The 13861-nt window shown below is 37.5% G+C and overlaps 1 protein-coding gene across 2 annotated transcripts; it reads right to left on the reverse strand.

The window, feature by feature from the left end:
* Positions 1-105: 105 nt before the first annotated feature.
* On the reverse strand, positions 106-10582 carry slc2a11b (solute carrier family 2 member 11b). Of its 2 annotated transcripts, none has more exons than XM_015366026.2 (12): positions 10520-10582; positions 7800-7898; positions 6765-6925; positions 6282-6406; positions 5552-5681; positions 5149-5297; positions 4564-4751; positions 3520-3630; positions 2770-2871; positions 2442-2517; positions 1652-1779; positions 106-994 (listed from the first exon to the last, which is right to left on the reverse strand). In XM_015366026.2, the coding sequence occupies exons 1-12, from the start codon at positions 10565-10567 to the stop codon at positions 791-793; spliced, it is 1521 nt and encodes a 506-aa protein (XP_015221512.1). In that variant the 5' UTR covers positions 10568-10582; the 3' UTR covers positions 106-790. The 2 variants fall into 2 exon arrangements, with proteins under 2 accessions (XP_015221512.1, XP_006640385.1); XM_006640322.3 differs by lacking the exon at positions 10520-10582 and adding an exon at positions 10014-10360.
* Between the last annotated feature and the right edge of the window lie 3279 nt (positions 10583-13861).

Genomic DNA, 13861 nt, shown 5'->3' on the forward strand with positions numbered 1-13861 from the left:
AAATGTAATTTGTTTAACCAATTTATCTTTATTTAAGCTTTCCTCACTCCCATATCCTCTCATGCACAGTGAGATACTTTGAAAAATAAAGCCAAAGTCTGTTGATCTTCACAAGAAAACAAGTTTATTACATAAAATATAGAAAAGGTGTGAATAACTTAAAACAGAAAGTTAACCACAGCATGTTTTCTGAGTATAAGTCACAACAGTTTATGTATTTATCTCACCAGACAACTCTTGATTTATATATGCACATTTCTACATTATTTATAATTCATTAAGAGAATAAGAAATACTGTATATAAGATGCATACAGTATACATCATTAAGTACCTTAAGCAGTTGTTTAAGTTATGTATATTCAATTCCGAACATCCAGACATGCATCGTTGCTTCTGTTAAGGATACACAGAATAACAATTTGGCATGTTATGGTCTCAAAATCTTGAAAATGAACGCTGAGGATTTTGGTTCTATTACTATCGGTTCTCTCTTTGTCAGTCATTACTATCCTTATGGTGATGCATGGGGCAAAAGGCTCATATACTGTATATGATCATGATATAATATTTCGATATATGAGCACAGAATCCATTAACTCTTTTCTTCCAAGGTTTTCTATTCTAACCAACATCCCTTCCCATGTCAAACACTGAATACAATTATACTACTTGACATTGTTACCCTTTTCCTCAGATCCACAGCTGAGAACCGCGAACAGATTATGTGATGTGTTTATTATCATATCTATATAATTCCAATAACTCAGTTCTACAGTAGGTAGTTTTTTTCACAGTGGTGGTGAAAGCAGTATGTCCCCATTGCTTTCAATGCTCTCTCTTTTGCAGAGTTTTATTCTGCTGTGAGAGTCAAATTCCTCTTGAATTTCAAGAAAGGTTTTGTTTTTGGTTTCTGGAACTATGAAGAATATGTACAGTGCTACTAGGGAACATATAACCAGGAACACCAGGAAGCAATACTGCTGCAGGCCATTCTGAAGAAGAATACAAAAGAACAGTATCTGAGTTAGAGAACAAAAAGGTCTTGATCATCAAAAAAGAAATATGCAAATGAAATTCTTAATATGGTGGTTTACAGTTATTATGCATCATTTTCACATCAAACAATTTGGAATATTGTTCTGAGTGGGAGACACAGATGACTAAGTTTTATATTCCAATTTCTGGCAGCTGGTAAATGAGGTATTCTGGGAACTGTTAGTTAAATAAGCTAAGTGAAAGCAGATTTAAACCTCTTCTTAAAGTGAGGTGCAAATATGTTCTTGAAATACAGTTAAAAATAAATACCTCCTTTAATATATTGATGCAACACAGAGGTCTACTGGACATAAACAGATATCAGATTCAGAAATATTTAAAAACATACAATTTAAAGAATCATGTTACAGACTGGGTGTGAAATGTGTCGTGCTGTCAACCTAAAAACATTACCCAGTTAGTATTGGGTGTAAACTCGCTATGGATTAGCATAATCCAGTCGACCCACAGACCTGAGCAGCCTCTGTACAGACTGCTGTGGGATGACAACCAAAGTTAAAAATCATAGCATTTGTTTTGGGTTTGATGATATTGTATATTTCCTGTTAATAACACGCCCACTTACGAAAATAAAAAATAAAATAAAAACATACCACAATGAATGGAAATATCATTCCTATCAAGAAAAAACTCATCCAGTTAACAGATCCCGCAATCATGTATGCTGCAGGCCGTGCTGTCTGCGTAAACATCTCTGTGGTTAAAATGTTGGTCACACCACCTGATAAGAGTGAATACAGCAACATGGAAGACACAATTTCCTCAATGCAGTTTAATATTGCTAAATAATTACATTATTTATAAGACCAATCTGTTGCAGACACTACAATTTCAATAGCAGTCATCTACTTGAAGCAGGTCTCATTACTCCAGAATGGGAAATGGGTTCAGTACTGATTGCTGCAAATTTTACATTTCATTCTTTCTACAATATTAAAGTTAACAAAACAGCAGTCATGTTTTTGATTTTGAGACAACAAAAAAAACCCAGCTCGTTTTTACATACCACCAGCTACTGTATATCTGGCTGACAGTTTTAATCCATTCTCAGTTGCATTGATTATTGATTCTAGATACAGAATGTTTAGAACGTTTAAAGAATTCATCTTCTAAATGTAAAATGCTTGTTAGTTGGCCTATTCAAGGCAGCTCTATCAGAAAACTGCACTTTGAAGGACTGAAATGTGGAGCACATACTGTACAAAAGGGACCACAGGGAGCATCTTTCCCTGGGGGGGGCCACTAATGTCACAGTGTACATTAGCAGTGTATGGTTGTTTCAATAGGCCAGTGACCTCCACAGGCATAATCAAGTACTGTACATGCTTAAAACACAGAACTTTCCACTGAACTGAAACAAGTAGTGCGTTTGAAATAATATACCTGGTCCTAAGCCGAAGCTCAAGATAAAAGCAAAGACACACATCATGCTCAGGTAAGGTACCCATGGACTGGCTTCCTGCAATTACAGACAATAGAATAGAATAACTTAAATATTATAAATAACTGTGTTTCTTTTGAGAAAAAATAGGGAAATTTAAAATAAATCAATAATTCGAAGACATACGTATATACAGTACAGTATATAATAGCAGAACATTGTGTCTGTCTTGACAGTTATACATGGAAGCAGAACATTGCTTCTGTGTTTAGAGATATAAGTTTACCGACTTTGTATCTGACATTTTACAAATTACGTGTGACATCTTACTTGAAAGGTGAGAGACACTGTTATGCAAATACACCAAAGAGTCATCAGGGAATATCCCCCGATGATAAGCACCCTTCTTCCCAGGCAGTCAATCAACATGCCCTGAAAAATAGAACATTCCGATTCTACCATGCGCACACAGCACACAGGCAAGAAAGCCAAAATGTTGGTTTTCACATAACATGTGTGGCCACACTAAAGTAAATATTTCACAATGTTATTCTGATTAATAAGCTTTTAACTTTCAAATTGTTTTTTCTTTTGGTGGTTCTAAGTCAAGTTACCTAATTGTCTTTGTCAAGTTACCTAAGCCCTTTCGATATTAATCCTTAACTCTGCACTGATGTTTGTTTGGGGAAATTCAAGTTCACAACTTCAGCCCAGTTTATGTACCGACCTATTTTTTTTTTAGAATAGTTTTCAAATCAGCTCTATATTTTTTGCAGGAAAACTTACAGATAGATAGGATATACAGTATGATAGATAGGATAAGGGACAGCTAGATTCCAACAGTAAGTATTTGGTAAATATACTGTAAATAGTAATTGCTCTCATCCTCAGCCTTTATTGTACAGATGCAGTGTAAAGAAAACATAGTATTGTCAATTTATATTATATTCCTTGTTACTCCATAAAGAATCTTGCAGAACAGTGGAAGAAAATACACAGTAAGGCAAGTTGGTGTTTTAAACATTCCTTGTACAGTGATAAATGTTCACAAATCAGCATGATCGAAATGATCTTACTTACACAGGTCAAGGCCGTAAGGCATTCACAGGCTCCAGTGCCAATTGTGACATAGGGAATTGTGGCATCTGGGATCCCAGCTCGAGTAAATACGTAACTTGCATAAAAATATATCTATCATGGAAGATACATGAAACAAGCGGTTATAAATATAGATTCTTATAGATGTTCCAAGAGTGTGCACACTGAAGCTCATGCGATTCAAATGTAACTTCAAAATTTCACAGACATCAGACACAAAGCAAAATATGAGCTCAAGCAGATTCAACTTGACCATTGTGAGCAAAAGGGCTTTAACTGGGGCCTCGTTATTAATAACAGAAAAACATTCAAATGCCAAGAAAAAACATTTAAAAACTTCAATAGACCCATCTTGAGTGGAGTGAGAAAATCTCCTGAATACGCTCATTGACACATTCTCGTTTTTTGGGAAATACACATGATGATAAGGTGTTGGAAAACTGGAAGAACAGAATGAAAAAAGCAGTGATTTGTAAGCATAAAATTTGCCATCAGCACCCCATTTGCCTGATTTGTTTTCAGACAAGTTAGATCAAGCAAATGAATCCAAATGGGTTTTTGTTCACTCGGGTGGAATAAAGATAATTTGGGAAATAAACATCAGAAAAGATCAAACAGGAGGCTCAGCTCGTCCCATCATTACGTCACATCAGGATTTGAAGTAAGAAAGCAGCTTCAATCACTGGAGAAGCGCTCCTAACAGAAGTGAGACATGAGAAGCCACCAGAAACCCACACACATATGTATTATCTGAAGTGCTGCTTCAACCTTAATTCTTTCAGATGTAGTCAAACAGGTCCAGATGATTTCTTTTAAAATGTATTACAGAAGAAAGAGTGCTCAATTTTTGTTTTCTTTTCATTTCCTGAATACAGACTGAACAAAAACATCTCGGTTTTTACTTCATTCACATTCAGTTCATTTACAGGAAAACAAGGAATGCAGCACTGCCCAGATACTGGCTGTAGACTTTGCATTCACATGCTGGATTGTACAGAGCCATTAATACAGTTACACCTCACTTACAGCATTGATGCCGTTGAGCTGTTGGGCTGAGTTCAAGAGAATGACTGTAATGACCTGCAAACGCAGGTTTTTGTCCATGAAGAGCTCCCAGGGCTTTTTTGACTGCGTCCCAAGGGCTGTTAGCCTCTCTTTCTCCATGTCCTCTCTCTCATCATGGTAGTTTTCAGACCCATGTAGTCTCTTCAGAGCTGTTGGAAAAGTATGAAATTCTTTATAAAACCATTATTACACTAGTGCTGCATCACCAGTCAGTTTGTCTCAATTACTCGTGTCTCCTTTTAATCTAAGTTAATCCACTGCCAAAGTACATGTGCTGTATAAACCCAGGCAAGCTATTAATTATCTATGTTTCTTTGATGTTCTGACATACTCTTTCTCCCATTAGCTTTTACCATTAGCAAACATGCTGTGTGATTGGAATCAGTGAATTTACAAGGTGTATTAAAGAACTGATTTTCACAGGTAATTGCCTGTTTTATCATATATTTAATTAGATTTCTGAGCTTTGTACTCTTGCATAGAAGATCATCCAGGAATATACAGTATAAAGGAATATTACTTGAAAAGTGCCCATTCTGCACATACCTTTATTGCATGCAAGATCATTCCCCCTGTCAATCAGTAGGTACCTCGGACTCTCAGGAAACCAGGGCAGTATAATTAACTGCAGAACTGCAGGAATGCAGCTGGTGGACAGTAATATTGGCCAGTACTGTTCTCCACCCAGCAGCTCTCTGAAATGTAAAATATTACATTGAGTAATTGAGTTGAGTAATTTGTATCATCCCTGAAAGCTTTTTTACAGTGAATCGAACACTACATGATTGTAGCAATTTATGTCAAATTCAGCCAAAAAAGAAATCCCCTTATCTAAGATCAACTGCTTTTTACAAATTGTCATTCCCAAGGCAAACTAACTGTGTTTTTGTTTTGTTTTGTTTTTAGCAATTTTCCAATAACTGACATTTGGATTCTGTTTGGTACTTACTTCAGCCCTATCACCTGTCCCGTTAGAATGCCACCCGTGATAAACACAGATGTGCCCATTGCCATTGCTCCACGTAGGCGTCTGGGTGCAATTTCTCCCAGGTACAGAGGCTGAACACAAATGCCAATGCCTTTCAAGGGGAAATAAAGAACAAGATTAATATATATGTTCTGCATTGTCATAATAAGCAAATCCATCCACCTTGCGCTCTTTTTCAATGAAATGTTAGGAATTAATTGCAGTTTCATAAAACCGAGATAAGAATTGATATATTACTCTTTCACCAGCTGCTATTGTGTTTTTGTGCTTCAGGTAATTTATTTGCTGTTGATTTTTTTCTAAATGACCTTCGAAGGAGTGGCATCAAATAATTTTAAGTGTTAAAGACATGATTTTAATGTTCTAATTTTAAAGTTCCAGTTTTAGAGCCATTCACTAAAACGTTTTGCGTTTTCTCCTAGAAAATACTGCACTAATAACCCTGTTAAATAGTAAGGAATAGCCACCCATTCTAAATGAATTATGCGACAAAGCCTTTAAAAGTGGATTACATTTATAAATTCTCTCAAGAATGGTGACAAATCCAGCTTGGTCACTCGTAGCAGAATATTCAGAATATATCAATCTTTATAATCAGCTCTACAGAAAAGAAGGTTCTTCACTTTTTGGTCTGTTGCTAATAGAGCTCTTCATAGAACAATTCACGAAAAGTGAGAAAAATAGTGTTTACCTGCATTTAACCCGATAAGAAAACGTCCAGCAATTAAAAGCTCAAACAATCCAGTGGGGTGGCTCAGACCCATTAACAGAGAGGCTAATAAAGCAAATATGTTGTTTACCAGTAGAGTCCCTTTTCTGAAGGAAAGAAAACAAGTTATAATTCTTTAAATTATATACTGTACAACGCCAGCATAGCAGCAAACTCTCTCCTTGGGTCATGAGAGAAGAGCCCCGTATAACAATGATCACCGTTAATAAGACTCAGAAGGATAATTTCCAGATTCAATCTGGAGAAGATTAAATTAAAAGTGTAGAGCTGATTTATAGTAATGCATTAAGAAAGAAGAGTATAACATACAATTCTGTAATTATTCTATTATTCTCTGAAAGACATTCCAAATCCCCATAGTTACTTAGCTGACATTTATAAATTACATTTTTAACTTTAGGTATTCTCCAGTTGACTGAATCAAAAAGAAGTGGAAATACTCACCTCCCATACCTAATTGCCAGAGCTCCACCAGTAGAAGCTCCAATAAAACCACCAAGAGTGAAAATAGACACAGTCGAAGACCAGAGAAGTGTTAAGATTTCTTTGCTTACATAGGTGTTGTACCGTTGCAGCCAGGTCTCATTGATAAAATTCTGTATAGGCTTGAAAAAATAAGCAAATTTAACATAAAGTATTCAAAAGGTTGCGAGTTTACTTTTCCACTTTTCCATTCAATTAATGATTTATTAATTAATATAATTTTTTAATGCAGGATAAAAGTCAAGCTTTAAAAAATTGTTGCTGCAAGGAAGACTTTCAACAAAGTTTCATGTCTTGTTTAAACAGTGAAGGTTGTTGTCTTTCAGGATCTACTAGATAATGATCACTCGAACTAATTTAGAACGAAGCTTTTGTGCTATACTTACATCCTTAAATGCTGTTTTTGCTTAATGTAGGTTAACGACTTAATTACTGTATGTCTCAAGCAATATTACATAAACTGTGAATGGCATGCAACTACAGTATCTCTAAGGGGGTCAATATAAATAAATGCTCTTCCAGGGTAACATAATGACTGTGATTTCAAGATAAATGTCTCCAAATAACTGTAATTCTTTTGTGTTCACTATTCATGTGACTGGCAAACTGTGCGAAAGTGATTCTAAAGAGAGTTAGAGTTAAATGTATCTGATGATCACAAGGTGTTTGATATAAAGTATCCACCAAAGGCTGCATTGTTCTTACTTATTAAACTATTAATTATTTTATGCAATGATGTGCATGCTTGTTTTTTTCTACCTAAAAATAAACAACTGAAACAGTAAGACTATTCATTTATAATGAATGTGTAAACAGTTATTGTTTATACTTCAAATACCTAATTGTACATGGCCAGTAATATGTCCATTTGCCAGACATTGAGATAAAGAGACTGCAAAAATGCTCAATTCATATGTACAAAAACAGCACAACAGTCCCCAATCCTCCATGCTCACAATCCAATGCACTCATGAATATCTGTGAATGGGCACTCACCTTAGTGGGGGAATTAATGATCGATATATTGTATCCATACTGAAAGGTCCCTCCAATGCAAGCTGCACAAACAGCCAGTAGAAGTGTTTTATTAGGAAACTGCAACCAATAATATGCAATAAGTGTGTTAATCTTCAACAAAGTAATTCATGTCATTCATAGCTTCTGCTTTCAGATTTCAAATCTTTTCAAATGGCAAATTCATTTCCTAACGTATAACAGCCTCTTAAATACCCCCTTACTTTCCTGGGTTAATGATTCACCAATGAGGCTTCTCCACCATGAGTTTGATCTTAAAGGATAAACGTAAAATAGTTGTGTACACGCGACAAGCAGCGGATTTTAGTTTGGGCTTGAAATTAATTAGTCAGACAACGGTTAGTGTTACAGAAGGCAAAAGTGGGCATTTGGGCACCTGCTGTCCAGGACTATTATAACATGAAGTCTTCATAGAATGGCCAGTGTCTCCATGAGGGACCTAAATTCATCTCTTCTTGTTCTGGGGCTTTACATTAAAGCGCCTTGTGCAGATACTCTTAAATTACCACACAGTTCAGAAGGAACATGCGAGGTTGCAAGACAGGCCGACCCGGGCCTCAGACAGAGAGAGGGGCTCTAGAATAGGGTTCAGTACATCTGGCCATCTGTATACCATCCTGCAGTTGATCAAGGAGCCCTGACCCGCTAGATTTACTCAAACCCAAGACATCAAAGGGACACTTCCCCAAGAAAACAGGTCCTGAGCCACGGTGAGGGGAGAGTTCAAAAGCCCCGCTGACAGAGCACCCAGACAGAGCAGAAGCTGGAGGAAACATGGTTTGCGCCACAGCAACCACGGGAGGATTCGGATACCAGCACTGTCATCCTCCCCTGGACTCAGAGTGAACTCAGTGATGGGAGGGGCATCAGCGACCACAATGTTCAGGACAGCCATGAGTGAAGAGGACACCTAAATCTACAGTTTCTTCACTGTGGCGGAAAGAGGCCAATTCAGCCACCGGAGCTGTATTCGGGGGAATAACACTGCTGGGCCTTTCCTTTTGGACTTTGCTTTTGGTAACTGGGGTCCATAGGGTTCCTGTACGTTCTGTGAGGGAGGGTCTCTGCTGGATAAGTTATGTGTTCTGAGTGTTGGATAGTCAGTTACAGAAACTGCGTTCAGAGGATGCTTTATGCAACAGGCAGATTCATAGACTGTAATACAAGGGGGAAATATGTTAGAAAACTGTCTTGTCTGGTCTGTGGGTGCTGTGGTGGTTCCGGGAGATAAAAAGCTGTTTTGGGAGAAAAAAAAAGGGTCCTAGCAGCCTCTAAAACTACTGCTGTAGGTGGCATAGTGGGTGACAAAGCAAAAGTGCATTTGGGGATCAGCATCAGTGACATTTACTCTTATGAAATGATGAAATGTTGCTTTTAAGCAAATCATTAACAGAATGAGTTTGTACCTGTTAGGTTAATTCTGTAACCAAAAATGTCATACACAGTATTGTCCAAAAATAAGTGTCTGCAACTTAAAAATGAGTAACCTATTGGACTTAAATTATTGGGCTGTCCAATTCTAATATCTGTTAATGGCTAGTGAAACCATTTTATCTTTTGAAAGCGCTAAGCCTCAAGAGCACGATTCATCTTAAATTGCTCGGTAAAAACCAGGCCAGATATTTTTCATGCACATCATCAGTAAAGGATAATGTCAGCATTACAAATACTGTATTTGTACTGTATTGCACAAAACAAAAATATCAAACCCTAACTTGGAGACTTATACAACTACAATAAAATCGCGACAATTGTTCTTAGATTCCCAATGTACTGTAAATTGATGCAGGAGTTGATTATGCCATTCTCGGTTGTAGTTATTATATACAGTATTTCATTTTAGTATGTTCCGACGTACTTCGAATATTATTCAATGAGAGATAACAGAACTAGAAAAAAAAAGTTATTTTTGTGTCGCATGATGATTTATGTCTACAATCTCTCAACAGAACTGTCAAAAACGTTACATGTAACCCATTTAATAAATTAAAATAACATTTTACGTTTTTTAAACCAAAAACAGTAAAATAGAGATGATGTTTTAACCTCCTCAGAACAAAATCATCTCATTCCAAATGTTTTAGGTTTTAAATAATAATAATTTGCTAAAAATAAACTCTTCCCTCCAATTATAGGTTTAATTTGTAAGAATATTGTTGTTTTTTATTTACTTACCCGGAACTTCTTTCGGGTTTTAAGCTCTTTAAGCAAAGGCTCGTATTCCGTTTCACTTCTGTCTTTGTTCATTCTGTAATTTTTAAACCTCCAACACAGTATGGGTATGCTTATTTCTTAGAACTTGAATCAACCTCGAATATCTGAATCGATGTTCTTAAAGCCATAGAGGTTGTCCGTAGCGAATAAACTGCTCTCAGCAGCAGGCAAAGGAACCTCTTTTCAAACAGAGGACATGTCTTCAAGATATACCGAAGCGGAGCACAATTACCCAGCTGTAGTTCAAGGGAAGATCCTCGTGTGCTGCAGAAAATCAATTTGAACTATGATACAGTATACTGTATATAAGAAAATGAATGACCTACCAGAAAATGAAAGTGTTACAGATACTAACTGCAGCGTAGTAAATGCATTATTCTTCCGCTATGCCCACAATTTCCTGCAGAGTTCACAAAATCATTCATTTAAAAGAGGTGAATTTCATGGTAGTGAAAATCTGCATTTACCTCTTTCTTTATTTGTGTAGCATTGGCACTTTCATCGGATCTATCCATGTTAAATGTGCAGTCTTTAAAGTAGCGTGTCAAGTACTGTACAAGAGTTTTGAAAGTTTTATAACTCCACCTTTTTCTGTATTTGCGGATGATTGACCTGTTGAATGTTCATGTGTACAATGCGCCTTTGATATTTTTCAACTTCTTAGTGAGGGGAGGGGGTGGTAGAGTCTATAACAATGTAAGAAGGGCATTCTTGTAGGGGATAGCTGTTTGCTCTAGTGTAACTAGCTGTAGTTGCTTTTCATAGCCTGCACCAAGAACTGAAAAGTTCAACAACAGTATCAATGTCACCGCAAAACTACGGTACCTAGAATGTGATTTAGTGACCCACGTGTTTAACACCCATCCATAATACGCACGTGTTGACTTTCTTGGGTTAATTGGATTAGTCCAGGGACATTTGCATCGTTACCAGGTCGCTAGTTGAAACGGTGACTCCTTTTCAGTGTCCGTAACGTCGCATTTCTTGGTGTAAATGATGTATCTATAGATAAGATTTATCAAGTGAACCGTATTTGATCAACCAAATATTTTCTGTCACATCCTGTTTAAAGTGATCACGGGTGCTTTTGATCTAAATTGCTTTTTAAAGCTTTTCCAAACACCAGAGAATTTTTATTTTCTAAGCTTTTACATTCGGCCACAAAGAACTCATTGTCGGATAGTCAAGTGACTGCCGCGATTCTAATTTTAGAGTTTATGTTTCAACTAATCATCGCCGAGTTGCACAATCAATTTTATTTTCAGGGAAAAGTGTTAATTATTACTTGAGTTCTTTACAATCCCTTAAAATCTGTTGAATTCCCACTGATGATGCCTTCACGTCTGACCCCAAAGAATGCAGAAAGGTGAAATGTTTGTCCCTAGAAGACATAGCTTTTTGTTATTTCTACCCTGATGATGAAAAATTATAATCTGATTCATATACCAATATCTGGTACCAATGACTATGCTTATTGTGTGCCATCTCTAATTCAATCTCTAAGAATGCTAAAGTCAGTCTTAGGTTATATACAGTACTTCTTATTTGTTTTTTCTGCTGTTTAGTATGCATTGTTGTTTGTAAACGTACAGTAGTAATCAAAATTAAATTTAAATGTAAAAGATATATTGATCCGTTTATGTTCTGTCCTTTTCCCTGGTCAGGGTTTCAACTGTCACATGTCAAATAGGGACATCCAGACATTTTTGGACTGTGCAGCAGACTTTAGCCCTGTCTGGGGAAAATCCTAAGCATTCCCAGGTCTGCTGACAGAAAGACCCTTCAGTGTATCCTGGGTGGATCCTGAGCTCTCTACCCAGTAAGAGGAACAAGGTTCTTAAACCTCCTCTTCATCTGGAGGACAAGCAGTCCTACACTGTGGCTCTTCCACATAGCCAAGATCCTTGCTCTGCCATGGAGAATAAGCCCACAAGGTCTGTGAAGAAGCCTTCATTTCTGCTGCTTGTGTGTGACCTTGTGTCCTCACCAGAGTTAATGGCCATATATGAGGACAGTGACAGATCACCCTGCAAACTGACAACTTCGTACAAGAATTCAGCTCTTGGTCAATGATACAGACTGACACAGCTGATCCCAGCTGCCATCATGACCCCAATTGTCTTCATACCAGAACAAAGCCACAGGGTTTCTGAACTCCTCCACCAAGAGCAGATGCTCCTAGCTCCCTTGGAAATAACAGCCCACACTTTTCTGGGAGAGAAACAATACTCCAGACTTGGAGATGTCGATTCTCATTCCAACCTCTTGGCTCTTGGCAGGGAAACATTCTAATGAGAAATAAGGGCAACATCATCTGTAAACAGTTAAGTAAACCCCCAAACCAGACATTCCTCCATACACAGGCATGACATGACAAATGACATTGTGTCCTTGAAAACCATGAACACAGGTGCAGACAAGATGCACTCTTGGTGGAGTTCAACTCCTGCCTTGTATGGACTCGATGTACTGAAAAGAATACCTCACACAAGGAACACATGATATGCCACCTGGAGAAGGCATATGAACACAAGAACAAGAACAAGAATAAGAATACCTCAGGAGTTTCATTTTGCCTTTCCTGTGGGTATGGATTGCATATCCCTATCTGTTGAAACAGCTCTCTGTAAGGTCTTTTTCAACGAATGATGCTGTATGCCCATTATTTATCCTTGTGTAAAATCTGTGTGGAAAGAAATCACTTGATCACCCGCAAAATCACATGCACCGCGGTTCGAATTCCTTCGAGCACCAGACACGTGAATAATGGGGTCAAAAGAATACAAGACGTTAGCCCATATGCCCTACTAAATAGGTTCTTTCTGCTCGCTGCTTAGTACAGTTGAATTTACTTAATTATTTATTTAGAATCAATTACTTGTATGAGTTATAAATGCAGTCCAACGTAAATCTTAAGCAATGAAAGCTTTTGGAATCAACAATTAATATATTTGAGGGGTTTAAACATTTACAGGACACTATAAATACTACAAACCCGTGCAGTCAGGGATGGTGCGCACGATGTCATCTTCGTCGAAAGTAATACTTTCTTTAAAGACAGTTATTGATTAATTTATTGTGGTACAGTTCGCAACAGTTAGACAACCGAGCGCTTTGCAGAATTAAACAGCAGCAGACAACACCCTACAGTAATAGCTGAACATCTAGGCACGGAGGAGAGGAAAATGAAAATTCGCAGTTGGAGAAAATGAATCTCTGTGGGCCCCCCAGGCAATAAGCTTGTGGTACAGTAATGATATTGAACGTCTGACAACCTCCGCAACCTCAATGATCCCACATCATAGTTACGAGTTTTTGGTCTGGAATCCGAAGATACTTTACGTATATTTCTTATTTAAATATGGATTTCCCCCTTAACTAGACCGTTTATGCAATCGTGTTATCTTGTGTTTTACAACAGGCCTGAACATTTAAAGGGCTGAATTAATTTAAGGTGTTTCGTGCCGCAGAATTAAGATCTTCAGGCAGTGATGCAGGGTATCACGTGAGCTTCTGGTTTGGATATAACGACTGCTCTTGACAAGGTACACACCCGCAGCCCATGGCATATTTCGCAAATTATGTGATCCAATCCAGCTGTTAAGGTAATAGTACTTATAAAGAACGGTTGAAAATTAAATCGTCAAAACACACTGGTGTTCTATGAAACTTCAAACGCGAGAATTGCACTACAGTGCTGCAACTTGCAAAGTTGCATTCTGTATTCATTCCGTGGGGGGGCACTGCAAGCCCATCTCAACTCTGGTTTGATCGCTTTCAAATGCACGGCTGGGTGAGGTTTGGTGGGT

Source organism: Lepisosteus oculatus, chromosome 22 (assembly GCF_040954835.1).
Source record: "Lepisosteus oculatus isolate fLepOcu1 chromosome 22, fLepOcu1.hap2, whole genome shotgun sequence".
NCBI classification, from domain to species: Eukaryota; Metazoa; Chordata; class Actinopteri; order Semionotiformes; family Lepisosteidae; genus Lepisosteus; species Lepisosteus oculatus.